Here is a 19,353-nt window from a genome sequence, read left to right as displayed (position 1 = left end):
AAACAAGAGCTTAGTCTTCAGCTCCACTTCCCTGTGTGGGCAATTCCCTAAACCTCACCTCTCTGCCCTGTTTGAGAGGGGAGGGACCCTGGCAGGATACTTCTCACCCCTTCTTGGCTGTGCCTTGAGCGCTTGGTGTGTCCTGCAGGCAGCATGTGACGTGTTCTGTGTGGGAGATGACGTCAACATCGAAAAAGCCAACAATTCTCTCATCAGCAATGACCGGAGCTGGAAGAGAAGCAAGTTCCGGCTGACCTATGTTGCCGAGGCCCCAGAGCTGACCCAAGGTACTGTCTTCCAGATGCCATCATTTTGAGTCAGCAACACCATTATGCAGAAGGAACGTGTGGGGGTCCTTCCTTCTCTTACACCATCATTTCTCCAGTGGCCTGCAGCTTCCTTAGCTTCTCACGCTTCCACTGAATCCCAGTGGAGGAAACCCCTCTATGCTGTTCCCAGATTGGGTACTGTGGACAGTCAGGGAAGGTGGAGTGACGGAAGGGTGTGAAACAGAAAATAACACTGCTACCGACAACCCCTTCCACCTACCAGGTCAGCCCCCAGACCAAGAGATCTTTCAAAGACATTTCTGCAGATAAAATTGAAAAACAGAAGTCTACTTTTTTCAAGGGAAGGGAACCTGGAGAAAGATGGAAGGACACATTTCAGCTGATTTCAGTCCATAGTTGGACTGCCTAGGCTGCTTTTTTTTAATGGTTGTGTTTACTCTTGCCATGATTAACGTTCCTTTCTGAAAGGTGCTTCAGAGCCCACAAGGCATGAACAAAGCAGGGCTCCCTTAAAGAGGTTGTGCAACTCTGAGGAAGGAAATTTAAGAAGTTGTAGGCAAGTGCTCCACGCATGTCCCCTTGGACTCTGGAGCATCTTTTTGGAAGCCCAAGGGAGGCACAGCTACAGCACTGACAATGGGGCAGGTTGTGATGACCACCAGGTAGGAGAGGATTGGATGCAAGCAGCATCTGGACATTTGCTGTCCTCCCCCTTGTATCAGACTGGGGTATCTTCACCCAGGAAGCCTTTGGAAATGGCCGGATAGTGGTATACAGCGCCCCCATTGCTTATGTATGCTCTTTCCTTCCCAGGTTTATACAGCATCCACAAAAAATGTGTTTATGCTGCTCGGCTTCTGGCACGTCAGAATCTTCAAAGCCCCAAATCCAGGTAGGAATTGCGGGAGGAGATCTACTCCAAGAAGGGCATTTGAAGAGCTTGGCAATAACATTCCGCTTTCAAAAGTGGCCAGTTGGAAGCTCACCAGTGGGGCACAAAAGCTGTTGCCCATGTTCCCAGCAATGGGTGTTCAGTGATGCCCTTATCTCTGAGCACAAAGATAATGTTTAGCCATCATTAGACATAGGCCTGGCTCAAGTGAAGGATTGACTGGTACAGATCAGAGATACCTGTCACAGGTACACTGTCCTGTTCATGGGACATGGCAGCCACTGGTCTTCTGAAAGCAATGTTAGAGTCCAGATTTATTGGTCTTCTTTGAGGCAGCTTTTTAAGGTAAGAAAGCATACTGCTCACATTTCAAGATGTGGAAAACTAGCTCTCTTGCTTGAATGCCCTCCTATGAACCAAGCCACTGTAGTGGTAGGTGGGAATGACCTTGGGAGACAGAGGGAAGAGCTGCAGACTAGGCAACAGTCAGACGAGTGGCAGCTGAGCCTGCAGAAGGAATGGGCACATGGCAAATGTCTCAGAAGGGACCCTCCCTAGTTTATTGGGCTGTAAAGGTGAGGGGGGGAGAGATGTCCTTTCAGACTTGCAAGGTGGATGTCAGCTTTGTGAGGTAGTCCAGCCAAGAAGCACACCCAGAAGTACTAACTTTATTGTAAGGCTACATTAACAGAATCTTTACCCAACAACTGGATTTGCATTACAGGCTAAGCCTGCAATGGGCTGTGAGACTAACCTTGGGAGACAGGAGGAAAAGTCACAGCCAAGGCAAAGGTCAGACAAGAGATAGCCCACAGAAGGAATGGGCATGTAGAAAGGGTCTCAGAAGAGACCCTCCCTAGTTCTTGGAAGGTACAGGTACTTCTTGCTTAGCGACCACAATTAGGGCCGGCAACTCTGTTGCTAAGCATCACGGTCACTAAGCAAAACATCACATGACCACAATGGGCTTACGGCCTCACTTCCACTGCAGTTGTTAAGCAATCACTGCAGGTCGTTAAGTGAGACATCACAGGACCACAACTTGCGATTTTACAGCCAGCTTCTCCATTGACTCTGCTTGTCGAAAGCTGGTCATGAAACATACAAATGGCGATCACGCGACCGCAGGATGCTGCAATGGTCGTAAATGCAAGGACTGGTCATAAAGTTACTTCTTTAGCACCGTTGTAACTTTGAACAGTCGCTAAACAAGGCAGTTGGTAAGCGAGGTCTACCTGTAAAGGCAAGGGCAGGGAGAAATGCTTTCAGACTTGCAAGAGACTCTAACCTTAACGTAGAAGTATTAGTACTCATGGTTTTGGTTTCCTGTCTGGACTACCTCGAAGGGCAGAAAACCTAACCAAGGTTAAAACGAACTAGCTTAGCATGCTCTGAGGGTGCATCCAAAGAGTTATAATAAACCAAATATTTTAAAAAACCTATTTGTAAAGGAGAGTATGATAGCTCCTTGACCTCTGGCATTCGATGTGACTGCACCTAGAAACACTGTGTGTTCCTTCCCTTGTTTCAGCCGCTCCACGATCTTCTTGCGGCTTCACACCAACGGGCAGCAGGGGTTGCATTACCTGCCCGGAGACCATCTTGGGGTGTTTCCGGGGAACCATGAAGATTTAGTCAACACCTTGATTGAAAGGCTGGAAGATGCCCCTCCCGCCAACCAGCTAGTGAAAGTGGAGCTTCTGGAAGAAAGAACAACAGCTTTAGGTGGGAGCTGCGGTTCCATTCTTTTTCCTTTTTTTAACACGTGAAAAAGTCAACGCAATTAAAGAACACAAAATTTTAAAAAAGGAAAGGAAAGCAGTACAAAAAAAATAAGTAGCAAATAGTCAATCTGGAAGAGTTGCCTCATGTTTTGCTAACGTTAACGTTGATTTGTCTCACACACTGTAACGTCTACCCTTCCAAAAAGAGAAACTTAAGGATGATTGCAATAAATAATATTTATTTGTTATTAATCCATGTTTTTCCTTATTTCTTCTCCACCACTTTAAGTGGAAACATGGCTCAAGTGTTTTCCACTTAGTGTCGTAACATTTCCAAGCTTTCTACATATAGATCTGCTAGACTGGAGATGCCTAGCGATATAACCAGCCAACTTTTTTGTAGACGATATGCCCTGCGCCTCGAAGTTGAAGCCTTAGAACATGTCTTCCTGAATCATAGCTTTGACAAGGAATTCTTCTCCCAACTAATTCAACTCTTAATAGATAGACTGACAGACCAATGGAAATTTAGAATTCTTCCTAAAAAATACGCACCCTGAAATCACGTATACAATAGCTAAAATCTGTACCCAAGGTTTCATTAAGGTGAGACCCAGTAACAGAAGGAGGCAACTTATTTAATTATTGAGGTGTTAATTGTATTCTCAGTTTGTATCTGGTTGTTTTAACTTTTATGATTTGGTCTTGGACTGTAGTAAAATGTTAATTTGTTTGTTTGTTTTATGCCTAAGAGTCATGTACATATTCCAGAGCAGTGTTTCTTAAGCTTGGCAACTTGAAGATGTGTGGACTTCAACTCCCAGAATTCCCCAGCCAGCATTCTGGGAGGTGAAGTCCACACATCTTCAAGTTGCCAAGGCTGCTCTAGAGGCAATTCTAAAAGGCAGATAACTCCCCTCACTTTTGATAGGAGACCCCATTCCTCCCTCCCTCCCTCCCTCCCTCCCTCCCTCCCTCTCTCTCTCTCTCTCTCTCTCTCTCTCTCTCTCTCTCCAGTGATTTCCACCTGAACAGCCCAGAATTGGTCATCCTATGAGCTTTCTGTATAGAGTGCCGTAGTAAAAATATCTGTAGTCAGTTGGGTTCTTGGTGGTCTCTGGGTTTGGTTATTTTCCTGCAGATGTTTGTTTACCATGCTAGGTAACATCATCAATGTATAGAGAGCTCTCGGACATGTGAGCTTTCCAAAGCAGGACCTAACGTGAACTTGTAACACGGGCTTTGAACCGGCAGGTGTCATCAGCAACTGGACAGATGAGGACCGCATTCCTCCTTGTACCATATTCCAGGCGTTCAAATATTATCTAGACATCACCACCCCGCCCACACCAATTCTGCTGCAGCAGTTTGCCTTACTGGCCACCAGCGAGAAGGAGAAGAAGCGCCTCCAAGTTCTTAGCATGGTAAGAAGGTGCTGGGAAGATGGATGGTGGAGCGTCAACCCTCTCTTCCACAATATCCAGAGCTTCTGTGTGATGGTTCTGCATGGTCCAGATTTAATACGTTGTTCAAAAGTGGAACTGTGAGGACAATATTGAAGAAAGTTATATAATTATAATGGCCTGATTGTTTTTTTCGTTAAATGTGGTCATTTTCTTTTATGGATATAATTTAAGTGTCTTTTTCTGTGTTTCTCTTAATTTTGTTTGGTTGTTCTTTCTTATTTTTTGTTCACTGGGGGTATGGTCTTGGACCTATCTTTTTGTCTGTCTGTCTGTTTTAAGTAATTTTATATGGGGGCTGTTCTTTCTCTTCACCTTACTATTCTCCCTATAATAAGTTAGATTTTGTTTTAATGGTAATATAAATATATAGTTATATACTTTGTTTTTATGTAAAAATTACAAACGAATAACTATTTTTAAAGACATTCAGAAATGCCTGTTGTAATGGTTAAGCCTTATTATTAACTATGCTCTGCGTAATTATGCAGTCTTTTTCTGAGGTGGACACTCTGTAAAAGGTTATTTCATTTCAGGTATCTTGTCATCCCTCCTGCAATAATTCATCTTCACACAGTTTGGTGACTGAGGGAATCCATTTTCTAAGTTTACAGTGAAGCCTTGACTGAATGGACTAATTATGGGAGGGGGTGACATTTCTGAATGCCCATAAATTAGAGAGTAGGATGGCTGGTTAGGTCATTTGTGTGATGTCATTTGCCTAACGGAATCATTATGCAAATGGAATAGATTGGTGTAAATGGTTAAATTGATGCAAGTGACATACGTTTCGACATAGCCATGTAATCTGCGTCCTTTGCGTCATGAAGCCATAATGCAAATCTCAGCAGAAACTTTGTCCACTATATTAAGATGTAATAAACAGAGGTTTCACTTACATCACGCTCTAAACTAACCCAACAGCCAGTGCACCTACTTTGTCATTAAGCATTTTGTGCAAACCCCGATTATAGGGCAATGTTGTACAGGGCTGCTGGAATGTTTCTGTCTGGGTGGGATACAGAATTGTACATGTGGGGCAGATATGCAAGATGCTTTGCCCACTGTCCCAAAACTCAAAGTGTGTGTAGTATATTCCTGGTTGACCTGCCCAAGCTGGGTTGCTGATTGTTGTCATGTCTGCAAAGCCACCCCCCAGCTGGAGGGATCAGCAACAGAATTATTTATTCATCATCCTGACATTTCAGCACTGAAATTCTTGTTGGACGCCTGTCCTGATGAAGCTCTCCTTTCATGTCTTGAATGCAAGTCCGTGATGTGAGGATGGAGCCAAGATGGGGGGCTTTAAAAGAGGATTAGACAGATTCATAGAGGATAAAGCTGGATATTGGAACACCACTTCTTTTCTTTCAGATGTAGCACATTGCTGTTGTGCTTGCATCCTTTCTATACCAGAACATGCCTCTTGCTGATCCCTTTGGGAGGACCTTGTTGGACTAGATAAGCTGTCAGTCTGATCCATATAACTTGGCAGTGGTGGTTCTCAGAAAATCAAGCTCCAGTTTTTGCCTGGACCTAAACTAACTGCCTTTCTTCTTCTGTACAGGGTCTTCAGGATTATGAGGAATGGAAATGGTCCAAAAACCCCACCATGGTAGAAGTGCTGCAAGAATTCCCATCAGTGCAGATGCCTTCCACCCTCCTGCTAACCCAGCTCCCTTTGCTTCAGCCTCGTTACTATTCCATCAGTTCCTCCCCTGACATGTACCCAGACGAGGTCCACCTCACGGTGGCCGTGGTGTCCTATCACACCAGAGGTAAACCGCACTCCCAGTGGCCTGGGAAGCAGAGTCAGACCCAAACAAAACAAAACTGTCTTGGCCTGAAGATTATAGAGCTGAATTTAGCAATGCACTAAGCTGGACTGATTTGCAAACCAAATGGCTGGTTATTTCTGCTCAGAAACATATGGTAGGGAATCTAAGGCAGGTTCAAACAAAGCAGGACCATGGAGAGCTCCAAATGGCCTGGTTGGCCAGATTCTGTTCCTCTGATCTTTGTGGTGAGAGACTTCTGGGGAAAAGAACTCCAATGTTCACTGGGTCCTGGTGTTCTCCTCATCAACACTCTTTGTTCCTTAGCCCCTGTCTCCAAGCCTAAGGTGACCACTGTGGTCCAGGATAATGGCATAATTTTGCCAAGCACATTGTCCTCAGCAGAGACTAGCTCTTTGATTTCACATGCAAAGATAAAAGCATGTTACAAGCAAAGTTGTGAGTGGAGCCATGTCTGGCCCCAAACTTGAGAGACTCCAGGATGTCTCACATCTGGGCCATACCTGGTGGCCTGCTTTGGTGAAAGTACTAGCGCTGAAGGTGGACAGCAACCAGGGGACCAAAGGAAGAAACATTGTCCAAACAGATCTACTTTACAGTTCCAAGTCACTGATAGTGCAGTAATAATGAAGATAATTTGTTTCAGTGCAGACAACGATATGCAGTTGGGTTGTGCATTGCTTCACATTTGAGTCCAAAAGGGTGCTTTGGAGCACAGGGGGGTAGGTGATAGAAACCTGTGTGCAACTTCATAATGCAACACTACCTTTTCCTAGGATTGTGCTGCAGCTGTGAAGGGTTGTCTTGGGAAAAGATACAGCTGCTTTAAGAAGCTGCAGTCAGGTGGAACTTACACAATCACTTACACTCCCTACACACTCCAAAGCATGGAACCGACTATTCATATCACATTGCCCTAATGTGTAGTACTTTGAGATTTTATTTACGAATACTAAAAATGTAGTATTGATACACTTTATGAGCCTATTTATCATGCCGGGAGTACCCTTGCCTAGAGCATTTGTAGGTTACATCCCTAAGGCCACCTTGAACATTAGAAAGTTGAAATCAGGAAAGTGTTCTTTTTTTAAAAAAAAGTGATAGATCAATTTTGATTATATGCATGTTTTTTTGGAATGTCTCTAAATATTATCCAGCATCTTTTGCATCTTTTCCTAGATGGGGAAGGTCCAATACACCATGGAGTATGTTCTTCCTGGTTCAACCAGATACAGGAGGACGAGGTGGTCCCATGTTTTGTTAGAGGGTAAGATGGGGAGAAGTGGAGATTTGAAAACAAAACTCGGCCATTTGGGTTTCAGCCTGTTTTTAATCTTGCTGAAGTTTCCAGACCCAAGTTCCAGTTTATACTTTGTGATCACATTGTCAGGAGTCAGTTAACCCCTTATTTAGCCTTTGGCTGAAGAATCCCAGATATCTCGGGCAGATTAGAATCTGCATTACAGACAAGAATGACCCTCGAGCACAATAACTCAATCTTCAAAAAAGGTTCACACCAAGTGGTACAGCCTAAGATGGTTAACAGGATTCAGGCCAGAGGATTAGAAACTGTATCCCCAACTGGGATTGGAGGAACTGGGTGTGTTTAGCATTGAAAAAGATGTTGTTGGGTTTTAAGGTTCATTTTTTTCTTTCAATTCTTCCATTTTATTTTTGTGTCATTTATAAGCAGCTCATAGCCTTATTCCAGTACCTATAAAGGTGCCACATGTGGACCAGGATACATAATAATGGCCTTAAGTTATAAAGGGAGATTCTGGATCTGTGTTAGGAGACTTCAACAGTGGAACCAATTCCCTAGGGATGCTGAGAGCTCCCTTTCCCTGGGTGTATTCATGCAACGGTTGGATGGCTATTAAACATTTTACATTGGATTAAAATAGAGTAGCCTCTTCCACCTTGAGGACTCTCTAAAGCCCATAAGACTGGACTGATTTAGGGTTGTAATCTTATGCACAGTTATGTGGGAGTAAACTCCACTGCGCACAGCAAGACTCTTGAGAAAGGCATATGTAGACTTTCAGTTACTCTGAACAAAACTGCTTGTGGATCATGATCCTGGGATTTTTGCGCAACTAGATCTCACAAGAGAGCCAGTTTGGTGTAGATCAGGAGACTGTGAGTTCTAGTCCTGCCTTAGGCATGAAGCCAACTGGGTGAGCCTGAGCCAGTCTCTCTCTCTCAGCCCTGGGAAGGAGGCAATGACAGACCACTTCTGAAATCTTGCCAAGAAAACTGCAGGGACTAGTCCAGGCAGTTGCCAGGAGTCAGGGCTGACTTGAGGACACCAAAAAAAAAAAAAAGATCTCATAGAGTGGAGCTTAGTTTTCCTCTAACCTTCTAGCAGTGCCAGGTGGAAGCACTGCCTCTCTCCAGAGTAGTTCCTGATGCAGGAAGATGAAAGCAAACTTGGGGGATGATAGAGAAACTCCTCTCTTGTTTCTCCAGAGCACCTGGATTTCACATGCCACAAGATCCCCTGGTTCCCTGCATCCTGATTGGCCCTGGGACTGGAATTGCACCTTTTCGGAGCTTCTGGCAACAGCGGCTCTTTGATCTCAAACAGAAAGGTTGGTCTGGTCTTGGGAAAGTGGGTGGACTGGGATGCAAAAGTAGCAGATGATTCTGATTTCAGGGAGAGGATATATTTTGGCACACATCTATTCTGTGAGTAATTAGCTAGCAGAGAAACATCTTTGGATCTCTCTTTCCTCTTCGTGTGTGATTCTGGAGCATAATCTGAAGAGTGTATGTATCTGACTTTAGTTGTTGCTTCCCATGGACAGAGACATGCACTCTGCCAGGAAAGATTGATCACTGTGGTTCTCTGGAACATTTAGTTGCATTTGTATAATATGGTAGGCTAAGCTAAAATAATCGGGACGCGGTGGCGCTGCGGGTTAAACCGCTGAGCTGTCGATCGGAAGGTCGGCGGTTCGAAACCGCGCGGCGGGCTGAGCTCCCGTTGCTCGTCCCAGCTCCTGCTCACCTAGCAGTTCGAAAACATGCCAATGTGAGTAGATTAATTGGTACCGCTTCGGCGGGAAGGTAACGGCGTTCCATGAGTCATGCTGGCCACATGACCCGGAAGTGTCCTATGGACAACGCCGGCTCCAAGGCTTTGAAACGGAGATGAGCACCGCCCCCTAGAGTCGGACACGACTGGACTTTACGTCAAGGGAAACCTTTACCTTTACCTTAAGCTAAAATAAGGTTTGATAGCTTGTAGGTCATAGTGTTGTGGGAACCCAACTATTGCCTTAACAGTTTGTAGGAACCTGGTTATCAATTTGGGCTGTAAACTGGTTTATTTGTTCAGGCAACGTATGTGATATGAGGTAGCTATTGTGTTTTGTTAACCTGGGTTTAGAGGACTGTGTGAACCAAGCCAGTGAGGAATCAATATACTGACCGGGTTAGATGATCATGTCTTCAACCCTTCATAGTAAAATGTGGACTTGATTCTTATCTATGCTACTGGGATGACTGATAGGGAAAAAAATCCCCCTTCTTCTCCCAATCTTCCCACTAGGGCTGAAACCATGCCCCATGACACTGGTCTTCGGTTGCCGACAGTCCAAGATTGATCACATTTACAAAGATGAGACTTTGCTGGCCAAGAGCAATGGTGTCTTCATAGAGCTGTTCACAGCCTATTCTCGTGAACCAGATAAACCAAAGGTAATTCACCCCGCCTTGTCCACAGCCCATCCCGAGCAGGTTCTCCTGATGATTTCCCAAGGGAACGTCGAACCTCCCATCTTAAAATAAGCACTTGGAATGGTGGTATTGCCAGAGGGCACTTTCTTTTAGAAATCAGCCACTTGCTTCCCACATCTAGTGACCAAATCAGTCTGGGGAAGCAAATGTAATTTCTCTACTCAGCTGCTTTGGTCTCAATCCCATTAGGAATTATATGGTTCTTGACTTAGTAAAATGGAAGAAAGAATAATAATTGTCAAATTCTCTCTCCTCCTGAAATTGGCCCTTGGTTTCAGAAGGTAAAATTGAGCCTGTCCGCCCTGCCACACAGAACTGAGCAGGCAGTTCATACTTCCCAGTAAGCTACAATAAGCTTTTTTGCTTTCCTACCAACACAGCAGATGGATGGATGACATTCTAGAGGTGATGGACTCGAGCTTGGGGGAGCTGGGGGTGGCGACGACCAACAGGAAGCTCTGGCGTGGGCTGGTCCCTGAAGTCACGAAGAGTCGGAAGCGACTGGATGAATAAGCAAAACCAACACACCAGACACTGTGGCCCAAGGGCCACCACAGATCCTCTTTCCCAATGTGCTACAAAACTCCTGTCTTTTTCCTTTCTATAGAAATATGTGCAGGACATCCTGCAGGAACAATTGGCAAGCTCGGTCTACAAAGCGCTGAAGGAGCAGGGTGGCCATGTCTACGTGTGTGGTGATGTCACCATGGCTGGAGATGTCCTCAAGACCATCCAAAGTATTGTTAGGGAGCAGGGGAAGCTGACAGCCGAGGAAGGCGTTGCATTCATTAGCAAGCTGAGGGTGAGCTGCCGTTCCCATTGTGTGTAGCAACCTTCCCCATTTCCTAGAGGCAGGTTCCTGCCTTCCAAAATCAAATACATCATGTGTGTGGTTGCAGCAGCGAAAGTAGAGGGTAATGGAAACAGGGTAAAATAAAGGTTAAAACTGGGGGAGCATACAGATAGTCCTCGCTTAACAACCATTCGTTTACTGATGGTTCAGACTTACGATGGTGCTGAAAAAACCCACTTACGACCAGTCCTCACATTTATGACCATCGCTGCATCCCTGTGGTCACATGATCATGATTTGGGCACTTGGCAACCAGTTTGCATTTATGGCCTTTGCAGTGTCCTCTGGTCACGGGATCGCCATTTTCGACCTTCCCGGCTGGCTTCTGGCAAGCAAAATCAATGGGGAAATGCGTGATTCGCTTCATGACCGCGTGGTTCGCTTAATACCCACGGTGATTTGCTTAATGACTGCCACAAAAAAGGTCATAAAATCAGGTTGGATTCACTTAATGACTGCTTCAATTAGCAACCAAAATTCCAGTCTCAATTGTGGTTGTTAAACCAGGACTACCTGTACCTTCTTTTTTTTCCAATCTCTTTCTTGTGCTTTGCAGAAATATAACTGAGCGTGGATTTTCTGTCTTCCTTTTAGACATTGTAGGAGGAGAGCCACGTTAACCTAGAGCCGCCAAACATCAGAAGGGGTCTGATAGCACCTTTCTAGATGAACAATTTTTATTTAACAGTATAAGCTTTGGGGAGCTGCAGTCTTCAGCCTTAATAAAACTTGTTAGAAGAGGCGCTACCGGACTCCTCCTGATTTCTGTCTTCCTTGTCTCTCTCTCTCTCTCTCTCTCTCTCAATTCACACACCCACATCATTTTGCAGGACGACAACCGATACCACGAAGATATATTTGGGGTCACGTTACGCACCTATGAAGTGACCAACCGCCTCCGATCAGAGTCAATTGCGCAGATTGAGGAAAGCAAGAAAGACACAGAGGAGTGAGTGTCTTTTTAGCTTCTGTAAAACTTTCCTTCTGCCTTGGGCTTCTGTTTCCCCAAAACGTGTGAGGTGGAAAACTGAAAACCTTTAATGGTTTGGAGGGGTCACTAGTGAAGTGAGATGCTGCTCAGTAGTTGAGTTTCATGGGGAAAGTTGGTGGTCTGATCTTTAAAAAAAATCTCCTGCATGTATTCTTCTGCCAGCTCTCATGGACTTCGATGAAAGGAGTTTTGCTTTAGAAATTATTCCAATGGAGAGGAGAATTTTGGAGACATTCTCCTGAGTGTGGTGTTCTTGCTCTTACTTTGTGATGAAGGGACCAATGAATGTGTGTGAATGTCCTGTTTTTCATTATCCAATCCTCTCTCCAGCAGTCGGTGCCCCCCCCCCACCTCCCCACACTTCAGTTACATCCCAAGGGAAGACATCTGGAGGGAACTCCTACCTCAGGGTCACTACAGGAGAGTTCAGGGCTAGAAATGGTTGGGAATGTTAAATTGCTTTGATTTGGTTTAAATGTAATTCAAATTGAATAGGATTACTCTCTGTTATATTCAATTATTCCCCCCCTCCCCGCCTGCCTTTCAGTCACATTACATGTTCCAGTTGGGTAGCAACTTTTGAAATTGTTGTAGGAGACCTGCCTAAGATGGTCAAGGAGCACACGTTGAACCTCAGAGTTATGCACCACTGAGCTATGGTTTCCTCCTCCCAAAACAGTTTCCTCCAACCTGCTGCCTTCCAAGCATATTGGGAGGGCAAACTGTGGGCACAAAACTTATGATGGCCCCTCACTGAAGTGGAAGGTAAAGGAAAAAGAGTCTTCAAATCCTGCTCCAGACCTGGTTTGCCACTGCCTCCTCCTTTGGGGAGGCTCCTCAGTCTAGCTTACAGCTCTGGGATTTCCAAGTATTAAAACAGGCCTGACCCTGCTCAGCATTTTGAGACCAGCCAAGGTCACACCTGATGCTCCAAGCAACTAGTACGCCAGTCCTAACCGCCAGCTTTCTTGCAGGGTGTTTTGTTCCTAATCTGGACAGTGGGGCCGAGGTGGGATGCCAGGCCAGGCCAGGCCAGTCCCAGCAGCTCCTGCTGCACGGTTCCAGGCCGAGGGGGGCCGGATCCTGTACTGACCCATCCACATCCACTCCTTTTCTCCAGGAACTCAACCGCCCACGACCTTCGGTCTTCTGTGTCTCGTCCTGTTATCGTGTCCTGAAGGAAGCGTTGCTACCGATGCACTGATGGGTGACAAAGGAGTTGACAATGAAGTTGATTCTTTTTCTCCCCTGTCCCTCCCTCATCCCGGCATCCTGTGGTAGTTTTCTTTTCTCTCCGCGTGCCCTCCTCTGGAGCTCCCCCGCTGAAGCGTGATGGCTTTTAACAACTTTGCGGTGGCTTTTTGCCGAAACAACAGCAACACTCTTTCCTCCTTCCTCTCGCTAAGGACAAGGCCATTTCTGGGGGCTGCATGAAATCACCTCCTTTAGCGATCCATGCTTGTCAAGTCTGGGGTGTCGGGGCCAGAGGTCCAGGCTTTCTATGGCCCGCAGCGCGCACGATGCAGAAATGTGGGATTCCTGCTCTGCCCAAACCTCTGCCCAGCACGATTTGCTCTAAGCCATAGCTTGCTTTCTTTCCCCCCCCCTTCCCTTCCATATTTGGCAATCGGGTGGGGAGAAAGGGAGATGGCCGACACCTGCTTTTCCTGTATCTCTGCTCACGCGCAGCCTCTCCGTCGTCGTTTAACACGGTGGGCCTCTCCCCTGTGAAAGAAGCCACAAACTCATCTTTCTCAGCATGCTGTGTTCCGTTCGAACTGTCTTAATGTAACCGCATTCTCTGGGGCTCTCCTTTTCCTCTCCCTGTCCCTGGCAAGTTTACACGTGTCTGAGCACAGGTTCATCGGTTACCAGGATGACCAGGCTCTGACTGAGGAGCAACGGTGCCCCTGCCCTGCCTTCTGGAGACTTACAAGGGGCGAAAGGTGCCGAAATGACAAGTGGACAGCAGGTCCTCCCAGTCCCTCTGTGGAATTGTTTTGTCTTCATGCTGGTTGGATAGAAAGAGAGACTTGAACAAGATAAGCAGAGAGAACAAGGATGCTGTCCAAAGACCACATCTGCGGAGCCATAAACACATGCCAGAGAGGCTCACGGGGTCCCTGTGGAAAGCTTCAGGGGTGTCCTTGTCAGCCTCTTCCCCAAATGACTGCTAAATTGATGCCTGGGTTAATCAGTCCAAGGGGAATTGGTTCAACTGTGCTGCAGAATCAGGGTTGGAAATGGGGAAAACAATTGGGGACACAGTAAATAATTGGGGGTGGCTCCCTCCCCTTATTTGTCCCCCTCCCAGCTTGCTTTTGGGTTTGAGCTCTGTCAAATTTCCAAAACAATTTGTGCACATTTGGCGGTTTGCACTGGGGGGGCAGCAGGGGGTGTGTGAGAATGTGCAAAAGGGCTCATGGAAAAACCCATCTTTTGGTGCATTTTTTCATAGCAATTGACCACAATTTAACCATAACTGAGGAATTACTAATTGGGGAGATGGAGGACAAACTAACTTGGAGCACTTAAGTAATTGAACCGATACTTTACCTGCAGTACTCGGGTTGGGAAGTAACTGGCCACCTTTGTGTGAAGTTGAAACGCATCCTAGTCAGCATTTCTAAATTTGCACATCATGATAGATAACACTACATTCTAAGACCGTGGTTTGTTTGAAAAACTAACTGGCCACCTTTGCCTCTGTGAACTTTAAGTCCTAGTTATTATTTCCATGCCCAATCATCTACGTTTTAGTAACACATGACATTTTAGTAACTAATCCATTACATTCTAGTTCAGTCCTAATTCATGCCTTCCTAAACTCTTGATTGTACCATGCCTTTGTGATCAAAGAAGAAATGTAGCTTGTTGCCTTCAAAATAAAAAAAAATGAAACTGAAAAAGAAGATAAAATTCAAACCACCACACTGTGATATAGGTTCACATCATGTCTTGCACCATATTAGCTTGTCAGCGTTTTCCCAGATAGACACTCAACCGCTTAGATGTTGCCTTTTAAAGCAGCCCCATAAATGGATGTCTGGAGCGCAAGCTGGTGAATTGTGAGTTTACATAAAGCTGTTCCTGTATGTATGTTTACCTTACTTGTATTCCTCTATGGATTATTGGTCTTTTCTGTGGTGGAAAAAAAAAATGAGCAGAAATAAATTGAGGGAAGCATGAGAAGAAAGAGCATTTGTAACACCATCAATGAGGATCAGCTAATTCACCAAGAAATTCAGCATTTGCACAACTCATTAAGCCGACCAGTCGTCAGGCCTGACTTGTCAAGCCATGTTCCAACAAAGGTCAGTTGTCAGTTCACTAATTTTAACCTTGGTCCCCTGTATCTTCTATCTGGACCTGGATGGGAAGAGTCATCTGCAATTATTGCTCCCTTCCAGCCTCCCAACCAAAGAGATGGGAGGCTAGAGGAGCCAGAAAAATGAGTCCATTCTAGCTGCGTCTCTTTTTCTCCTATTTCTAATATTTTCCCCCTTCCCATATATGCACGTCTCCAAGGGGAGCAGGTGGATCTGATCCGATTTAGGCCAACGCTGTTTTTAGTTTTAGTTTTGCGGTAGACCTTTAAAAAAACAAAAAAAAATGACAGCTATTGAAAAAGGGGGTGAGATACTGGCCACCCTTTGCTGCTAACAGAAAACGGAGCTGGCCTCGGTTTGCTGTATCATCTGCGTATACATTTTACCCACATCTGTGGCCGGATTAGGCTTAGTCCGTTGTGCAAATCATTGTTCCTCAAAGACTCCTGACCAAGAGAATCAAAACGCTGGAAACCTTACACTGGACCTCATCCGTTTTGCCTGTGGCATCCTTTTCTCCTAACCGAAGCAAGGAAGAACCAAACTATCTTTACGGACTTTTTTTTTCCTTTGTGCATTTCTAGTTTCCCTCCACGTGTTTGCTTCGTGGTACAAAAAAAAGTGCAGAGTCATCTCACAGCAGAGGTGTCCCTCTCTCTCTCTCTCTCTCTGTCCCCCCCTCTTCCCCCCACCCCAGCATGTTGAAGACCCGCCATGTTCACGGGGCATCTTTGTCCCATGAGCAACCTTGCTTCCTCTTGGTGCTGCGGAAGGCTGTGCCTAGGCCGCAGAGCAAAACGGCGTGGCCGTTCCGATGCAAGGACGGTATCAATGTTTTGCAGGGATGGTGCGCAACGAAAGAGAAACCTGCAGCCGTGTGGATTGGGGCAAACCAGATTCTGCTCGGTCCCATTAGTTTCAGCACGTCGGCTTAAATCAGAGCGCCCTAAAGGGGTTGAGGGCTGAAGGAAGACCTAAGTTTGCGCTGGGAACAGCAACTTTCATCATACAGGCAAATGCCATGCTGAAATGTTTAGAAGTACCCCTGGCACCCAGCAGCTTTTCCTGGCTAATCTATATTCCTATCCCTCCCATCCCCTTTTGCCTTCTCTCCCTGACGTGCCTTTATTTTATGTGTTGCTGCCACGCATTGAAGTTTATTAAATCCCAGTTGCATTTCCAAATGCAGGTGGGCTGAGCGATTTATTTCATAGCATCTTTGAAACAACCCCCCCCCCTCCAATCCTACACCGGACACCCCTTTCTTGGGAGGGAGGGAAGGAGCTGTGTTTGATCATAACAATGCTTCAAGCGGCCGGAACCCTTTTACTCCCTCGACCTCTAAGCTCTGGATGCTGCGAAATCTCCATTTGTATAACGTGCCCGGCACCTCTCTCATGGACTGATTCCTGCTCTCGTTTGCAAGATATCCACACTGTTCTACAAGCATGCACCTTTATGTATAGTTTCAATCTGATTTTATGGAACTAAAACAAACAACAAAAAAGAAAATACTTATGCCTGTTCGCATTGCAATCAATTAAATAATAATAATAATAATAATAATAATAAATTCAATGCCTTGTGCCTGTCCTGCCTTGTGTTTTAGAGCTCTTTTAGAATTAATTTGTTAGAATTGTGTTTTTGGACTGCTGGTGTTTTGATAAGAGGCCTGGATGTCACTGGAGACAACCCCCCACCGCCCATAGGTAGGTCTACAGGACCCCTTAAGCCAGTGCTCCCCAAAGCTGGGTAGATTACCCAAAACTGGATAAAAGTGGTTTTTCTTTGGGTAATGACACACTAACCCATTACCCAATCACAACAGGGTCATTAAAATTGACTTCAAGATTGCCATGTGTATTAAAATATATTCAAAAATCTCCCAAAGTATTCCTATTAAGACCAAAATCAATGTAATTACCAATGGTAATTTGTTGAAATGACATAAAGATCATTCAATGATATTGTTTTTATAATACAGGCAGTCCTGGAGTTACAACCGTTCGTTCAGCGACCGTTCGAAGTTACGACGGTGCTGAAGGAAGCAACTTACGACCATTTTGGGTAGTTAAGGAGAAAGTTTGGGAAGCCCTGCCTTAAGCCTTAATCTGGGTGATGTGCTTTCGGCTTAGCATGGTGGGAGTCTAGCCCCTGCGGTTTATACACTCTGATCATGGCTTAGCATCATGTACAGACACCGCCAGTTGTCGGAGAGCTAACAAACCACGGTTAAACTGATGATGGCTTAGTGCAGCATAAGAACACATTCTGTAAGGGGTACCCAAAAGTGGGCAGCCAACAAGTACAGGAGTAAAACTCTAACTCTGCTTGCTTATGGGTTGTTCCAATGCCCTTTGCAGTATTTTAAGGAGTGATTTTCCCCACCCAGCTTCCCTGCATTGTACAATGAAAAGCAGGACAGTCAGACAGATCCTTGGCTACTGGATCACAAAGGCAAATGCCAGTTCCCCACATTCTCCTCATGTTTTTCCCACCTTTAAGATAACACCCCTCCTCCCCACCCACCCCCCAAAAACGAGAAGCCATCTCTTCCCTCCATTTTTGAATCAGAAGCCCCAAGGTGGGCAGAGGGAACAGGGAAGACATTCAAGCCTCGCCACTGCGGGATCCCAGAAAGTTGCTGGGCATGGCTGGATGAGATTTGAGCATGAAATAGATAAAAGAGAGTGAGATCCTGAAGGGCAGCTTTTAAGATCAGTAGATTGCGCATCAACAAGAAAGCCTGTGGCTCTTCCGATTCAATTTTTTGAACAGAAAGCTAATGGGACAAGAAATATACACACAAATGTGCATGTGTGTTGGGCGGGGGGGGGGTGATTTGGGTTTAGCATGTTCTAAACCAGCTGTTCTGGTTTGTAAGCCTTGGTGGTTTCTTATCCAAGAACCCGTTGCTCAGCCATGGCTTCAGGCAATATATGAATCCTTAAGGGAAAGAAAGGACGGAGTTGATGGAAAGCTCAGGACAAACAGGGTGTCCCGGGGGTGCTGGCTACGGGATGCAAAAGGCAATTGAGGCCACTTGCCCACTGGATGGCTCCCGGACGTGCTGCTGTAACACCTGCCTGGCCCCTCCCTTCTCTCAATGCGCCGTGTGCACCGTTGCAGACCCCTTCCCAAAACCTCTGCAGAGCATGCCAGTCCCATGCTGCAGCTGAGGAGATGAAGAGAGAGGGTGAAAACCTTTGCATCGAGCCACCAAAGACGTTTGTTCCTTCTGCTGGAGCACAGAGCCTTTCCCACACTCGTGTCCCAAGTCCCTTGAGGAGGGCAAGTCTTTGCCCAAGAGTCGAAAGGTGACCGTGTGAAATCATGCATGAGAATAGAAAACCCAGGGCCTCCCAGTCAAAGATTATTAAGCCACAAAGAGGAGGAGGAGGAGCTGTATCCGAACCGCACCTCGTTATATCACTAAGAGGAGTGCCAACAGGATTGCATGCTGCTGCCGCTGCTTAGCCATTCTTGCAGTTAGCATTTCAAGGAGGTTTGTTTTCTCCATGAAATGCTGCTTTTCCACATGCAGGGGTCACTTTATTATTTTGAACAGGAACAGCCTGGAGCAATACAGTCAATGCACAAGGAACTATGTGATGGTGGGAGAACCAGGCTGCAGTTTATTCAGTAACCTATGGCTTAGCACAATGGCCCTAAATCATAAACCAAACTGTAAAGTCCATATTCGCACATTGCACTAAACCATAAAATGGTTCATATAGTCTGGAACAGAACGCTGGGCGAGTCTGGTCACTGTGATTTGTAAGTCAGTTTATGGCAGTGTTTTCAAACTGGGCAACTTTAAAATGGGTAGACCAACACCCAGGATTCCCCAGCCCAGTTTGAAAAACACTGGTTTATGGTTTACCGCCATGCCAAACCTCAACAAAACCAGGGCTTGCTTAACTATGAATGAACCAGGATTGCACAATTACACACTAACTACAAAGAAGTCAACCGCATCTGGGATTAGTGCAACCTGACACCCATGCCACTACAATTACTCAGAGCCACTGCGAGTCGGGCGACATATAAATTATCCATATAAATCAGTGTTTCTCAATCTCAGTCCCTTTAAGATGCATGGACTTCAACTCCCAGAATGCCTCAGCCTGCATGGGCATTCTGGGAGTTGAAGTCCACCCATCTTAAAGGTGCTGAGATTGAGAAACAATCATGTTAAATCATATAATTATCAAAGAGAAATTAAAAAAAATAGAAAGTGCAGAATAGAAAAAATAGAAAAATAGCAAAGAAAG

General features: G+C 45.6%; 1 protein-coding gene across 1 annotated transcript in view; it reads left to right on the top strand.

Annotated features, from left to right (window-relative positions):
* NOS1 (nitric oxide synthase 1) overlaps positions 1–14,007 on the top strand; it is a 100,027-nt gene extending 86,020 nt beyond the window's left edge. The window contains exons 19-29 of the mRNA XM_063315333.1: positions 149–287; positions 1,104–1,182; positions 2,714–2,907; positions 4,161–4,330; positions 5,937–6,147; positions 7,345–7,432; positions 8,635–8,756; positions 9,719–9,867; positions 10,514–10,708; positions 11,590–11,708; positions 12,871–14,007. Of these exons, the coding sequence (XP_063171403.1) occupies positions 149–287; positions 1,104–1,182; positions 2,714–2,907; positions 4,161–4,330; positions 5,937–6,147; positions 7,345–7,432; positions 8,635–8,756; positions 9,719–9,867; positions 10,514–10,708; positions 11,590–11,708; positions 12,871–12,928 (1,524 nt within the window). The 3' untranslated portion in view covers positions 12,929–14,007. The remainder of the gene's footprint in view (positions 1–148; positions 288–1,103; positions 1,183–2,713; positions 2,908–4,160; positions 4,331–5,936; positions 6,148–7,344; positions 7,433–8,634; positions 8,757–9,718; positions 9,868–10,513; positions 10,709–11,589; positions 11,709–12,870) is intronic.
* Positions 14,008–19,353: the final 5,346 nt, after the last annotated feature.

The sequence above is a fragment of the Candoia aspera genome, chromosome 15 (genome assembly GCF_035149785.1).
Source record: "Candoia aspera isolate rCanAsp1 chromosome 15, rCanAsp1.hap2, whole genome shotgun sequence".
Classification (NCBI taxonomy): domain Eukaryota; kingdom Metazoa; phylum Chordata; class Lepidosauria; order Squamata; family Boidae; genus Candoia; species Candoia aspera.
This window is presented reverse-complemented; position numbering and strand designations above follow the sequence as displayed.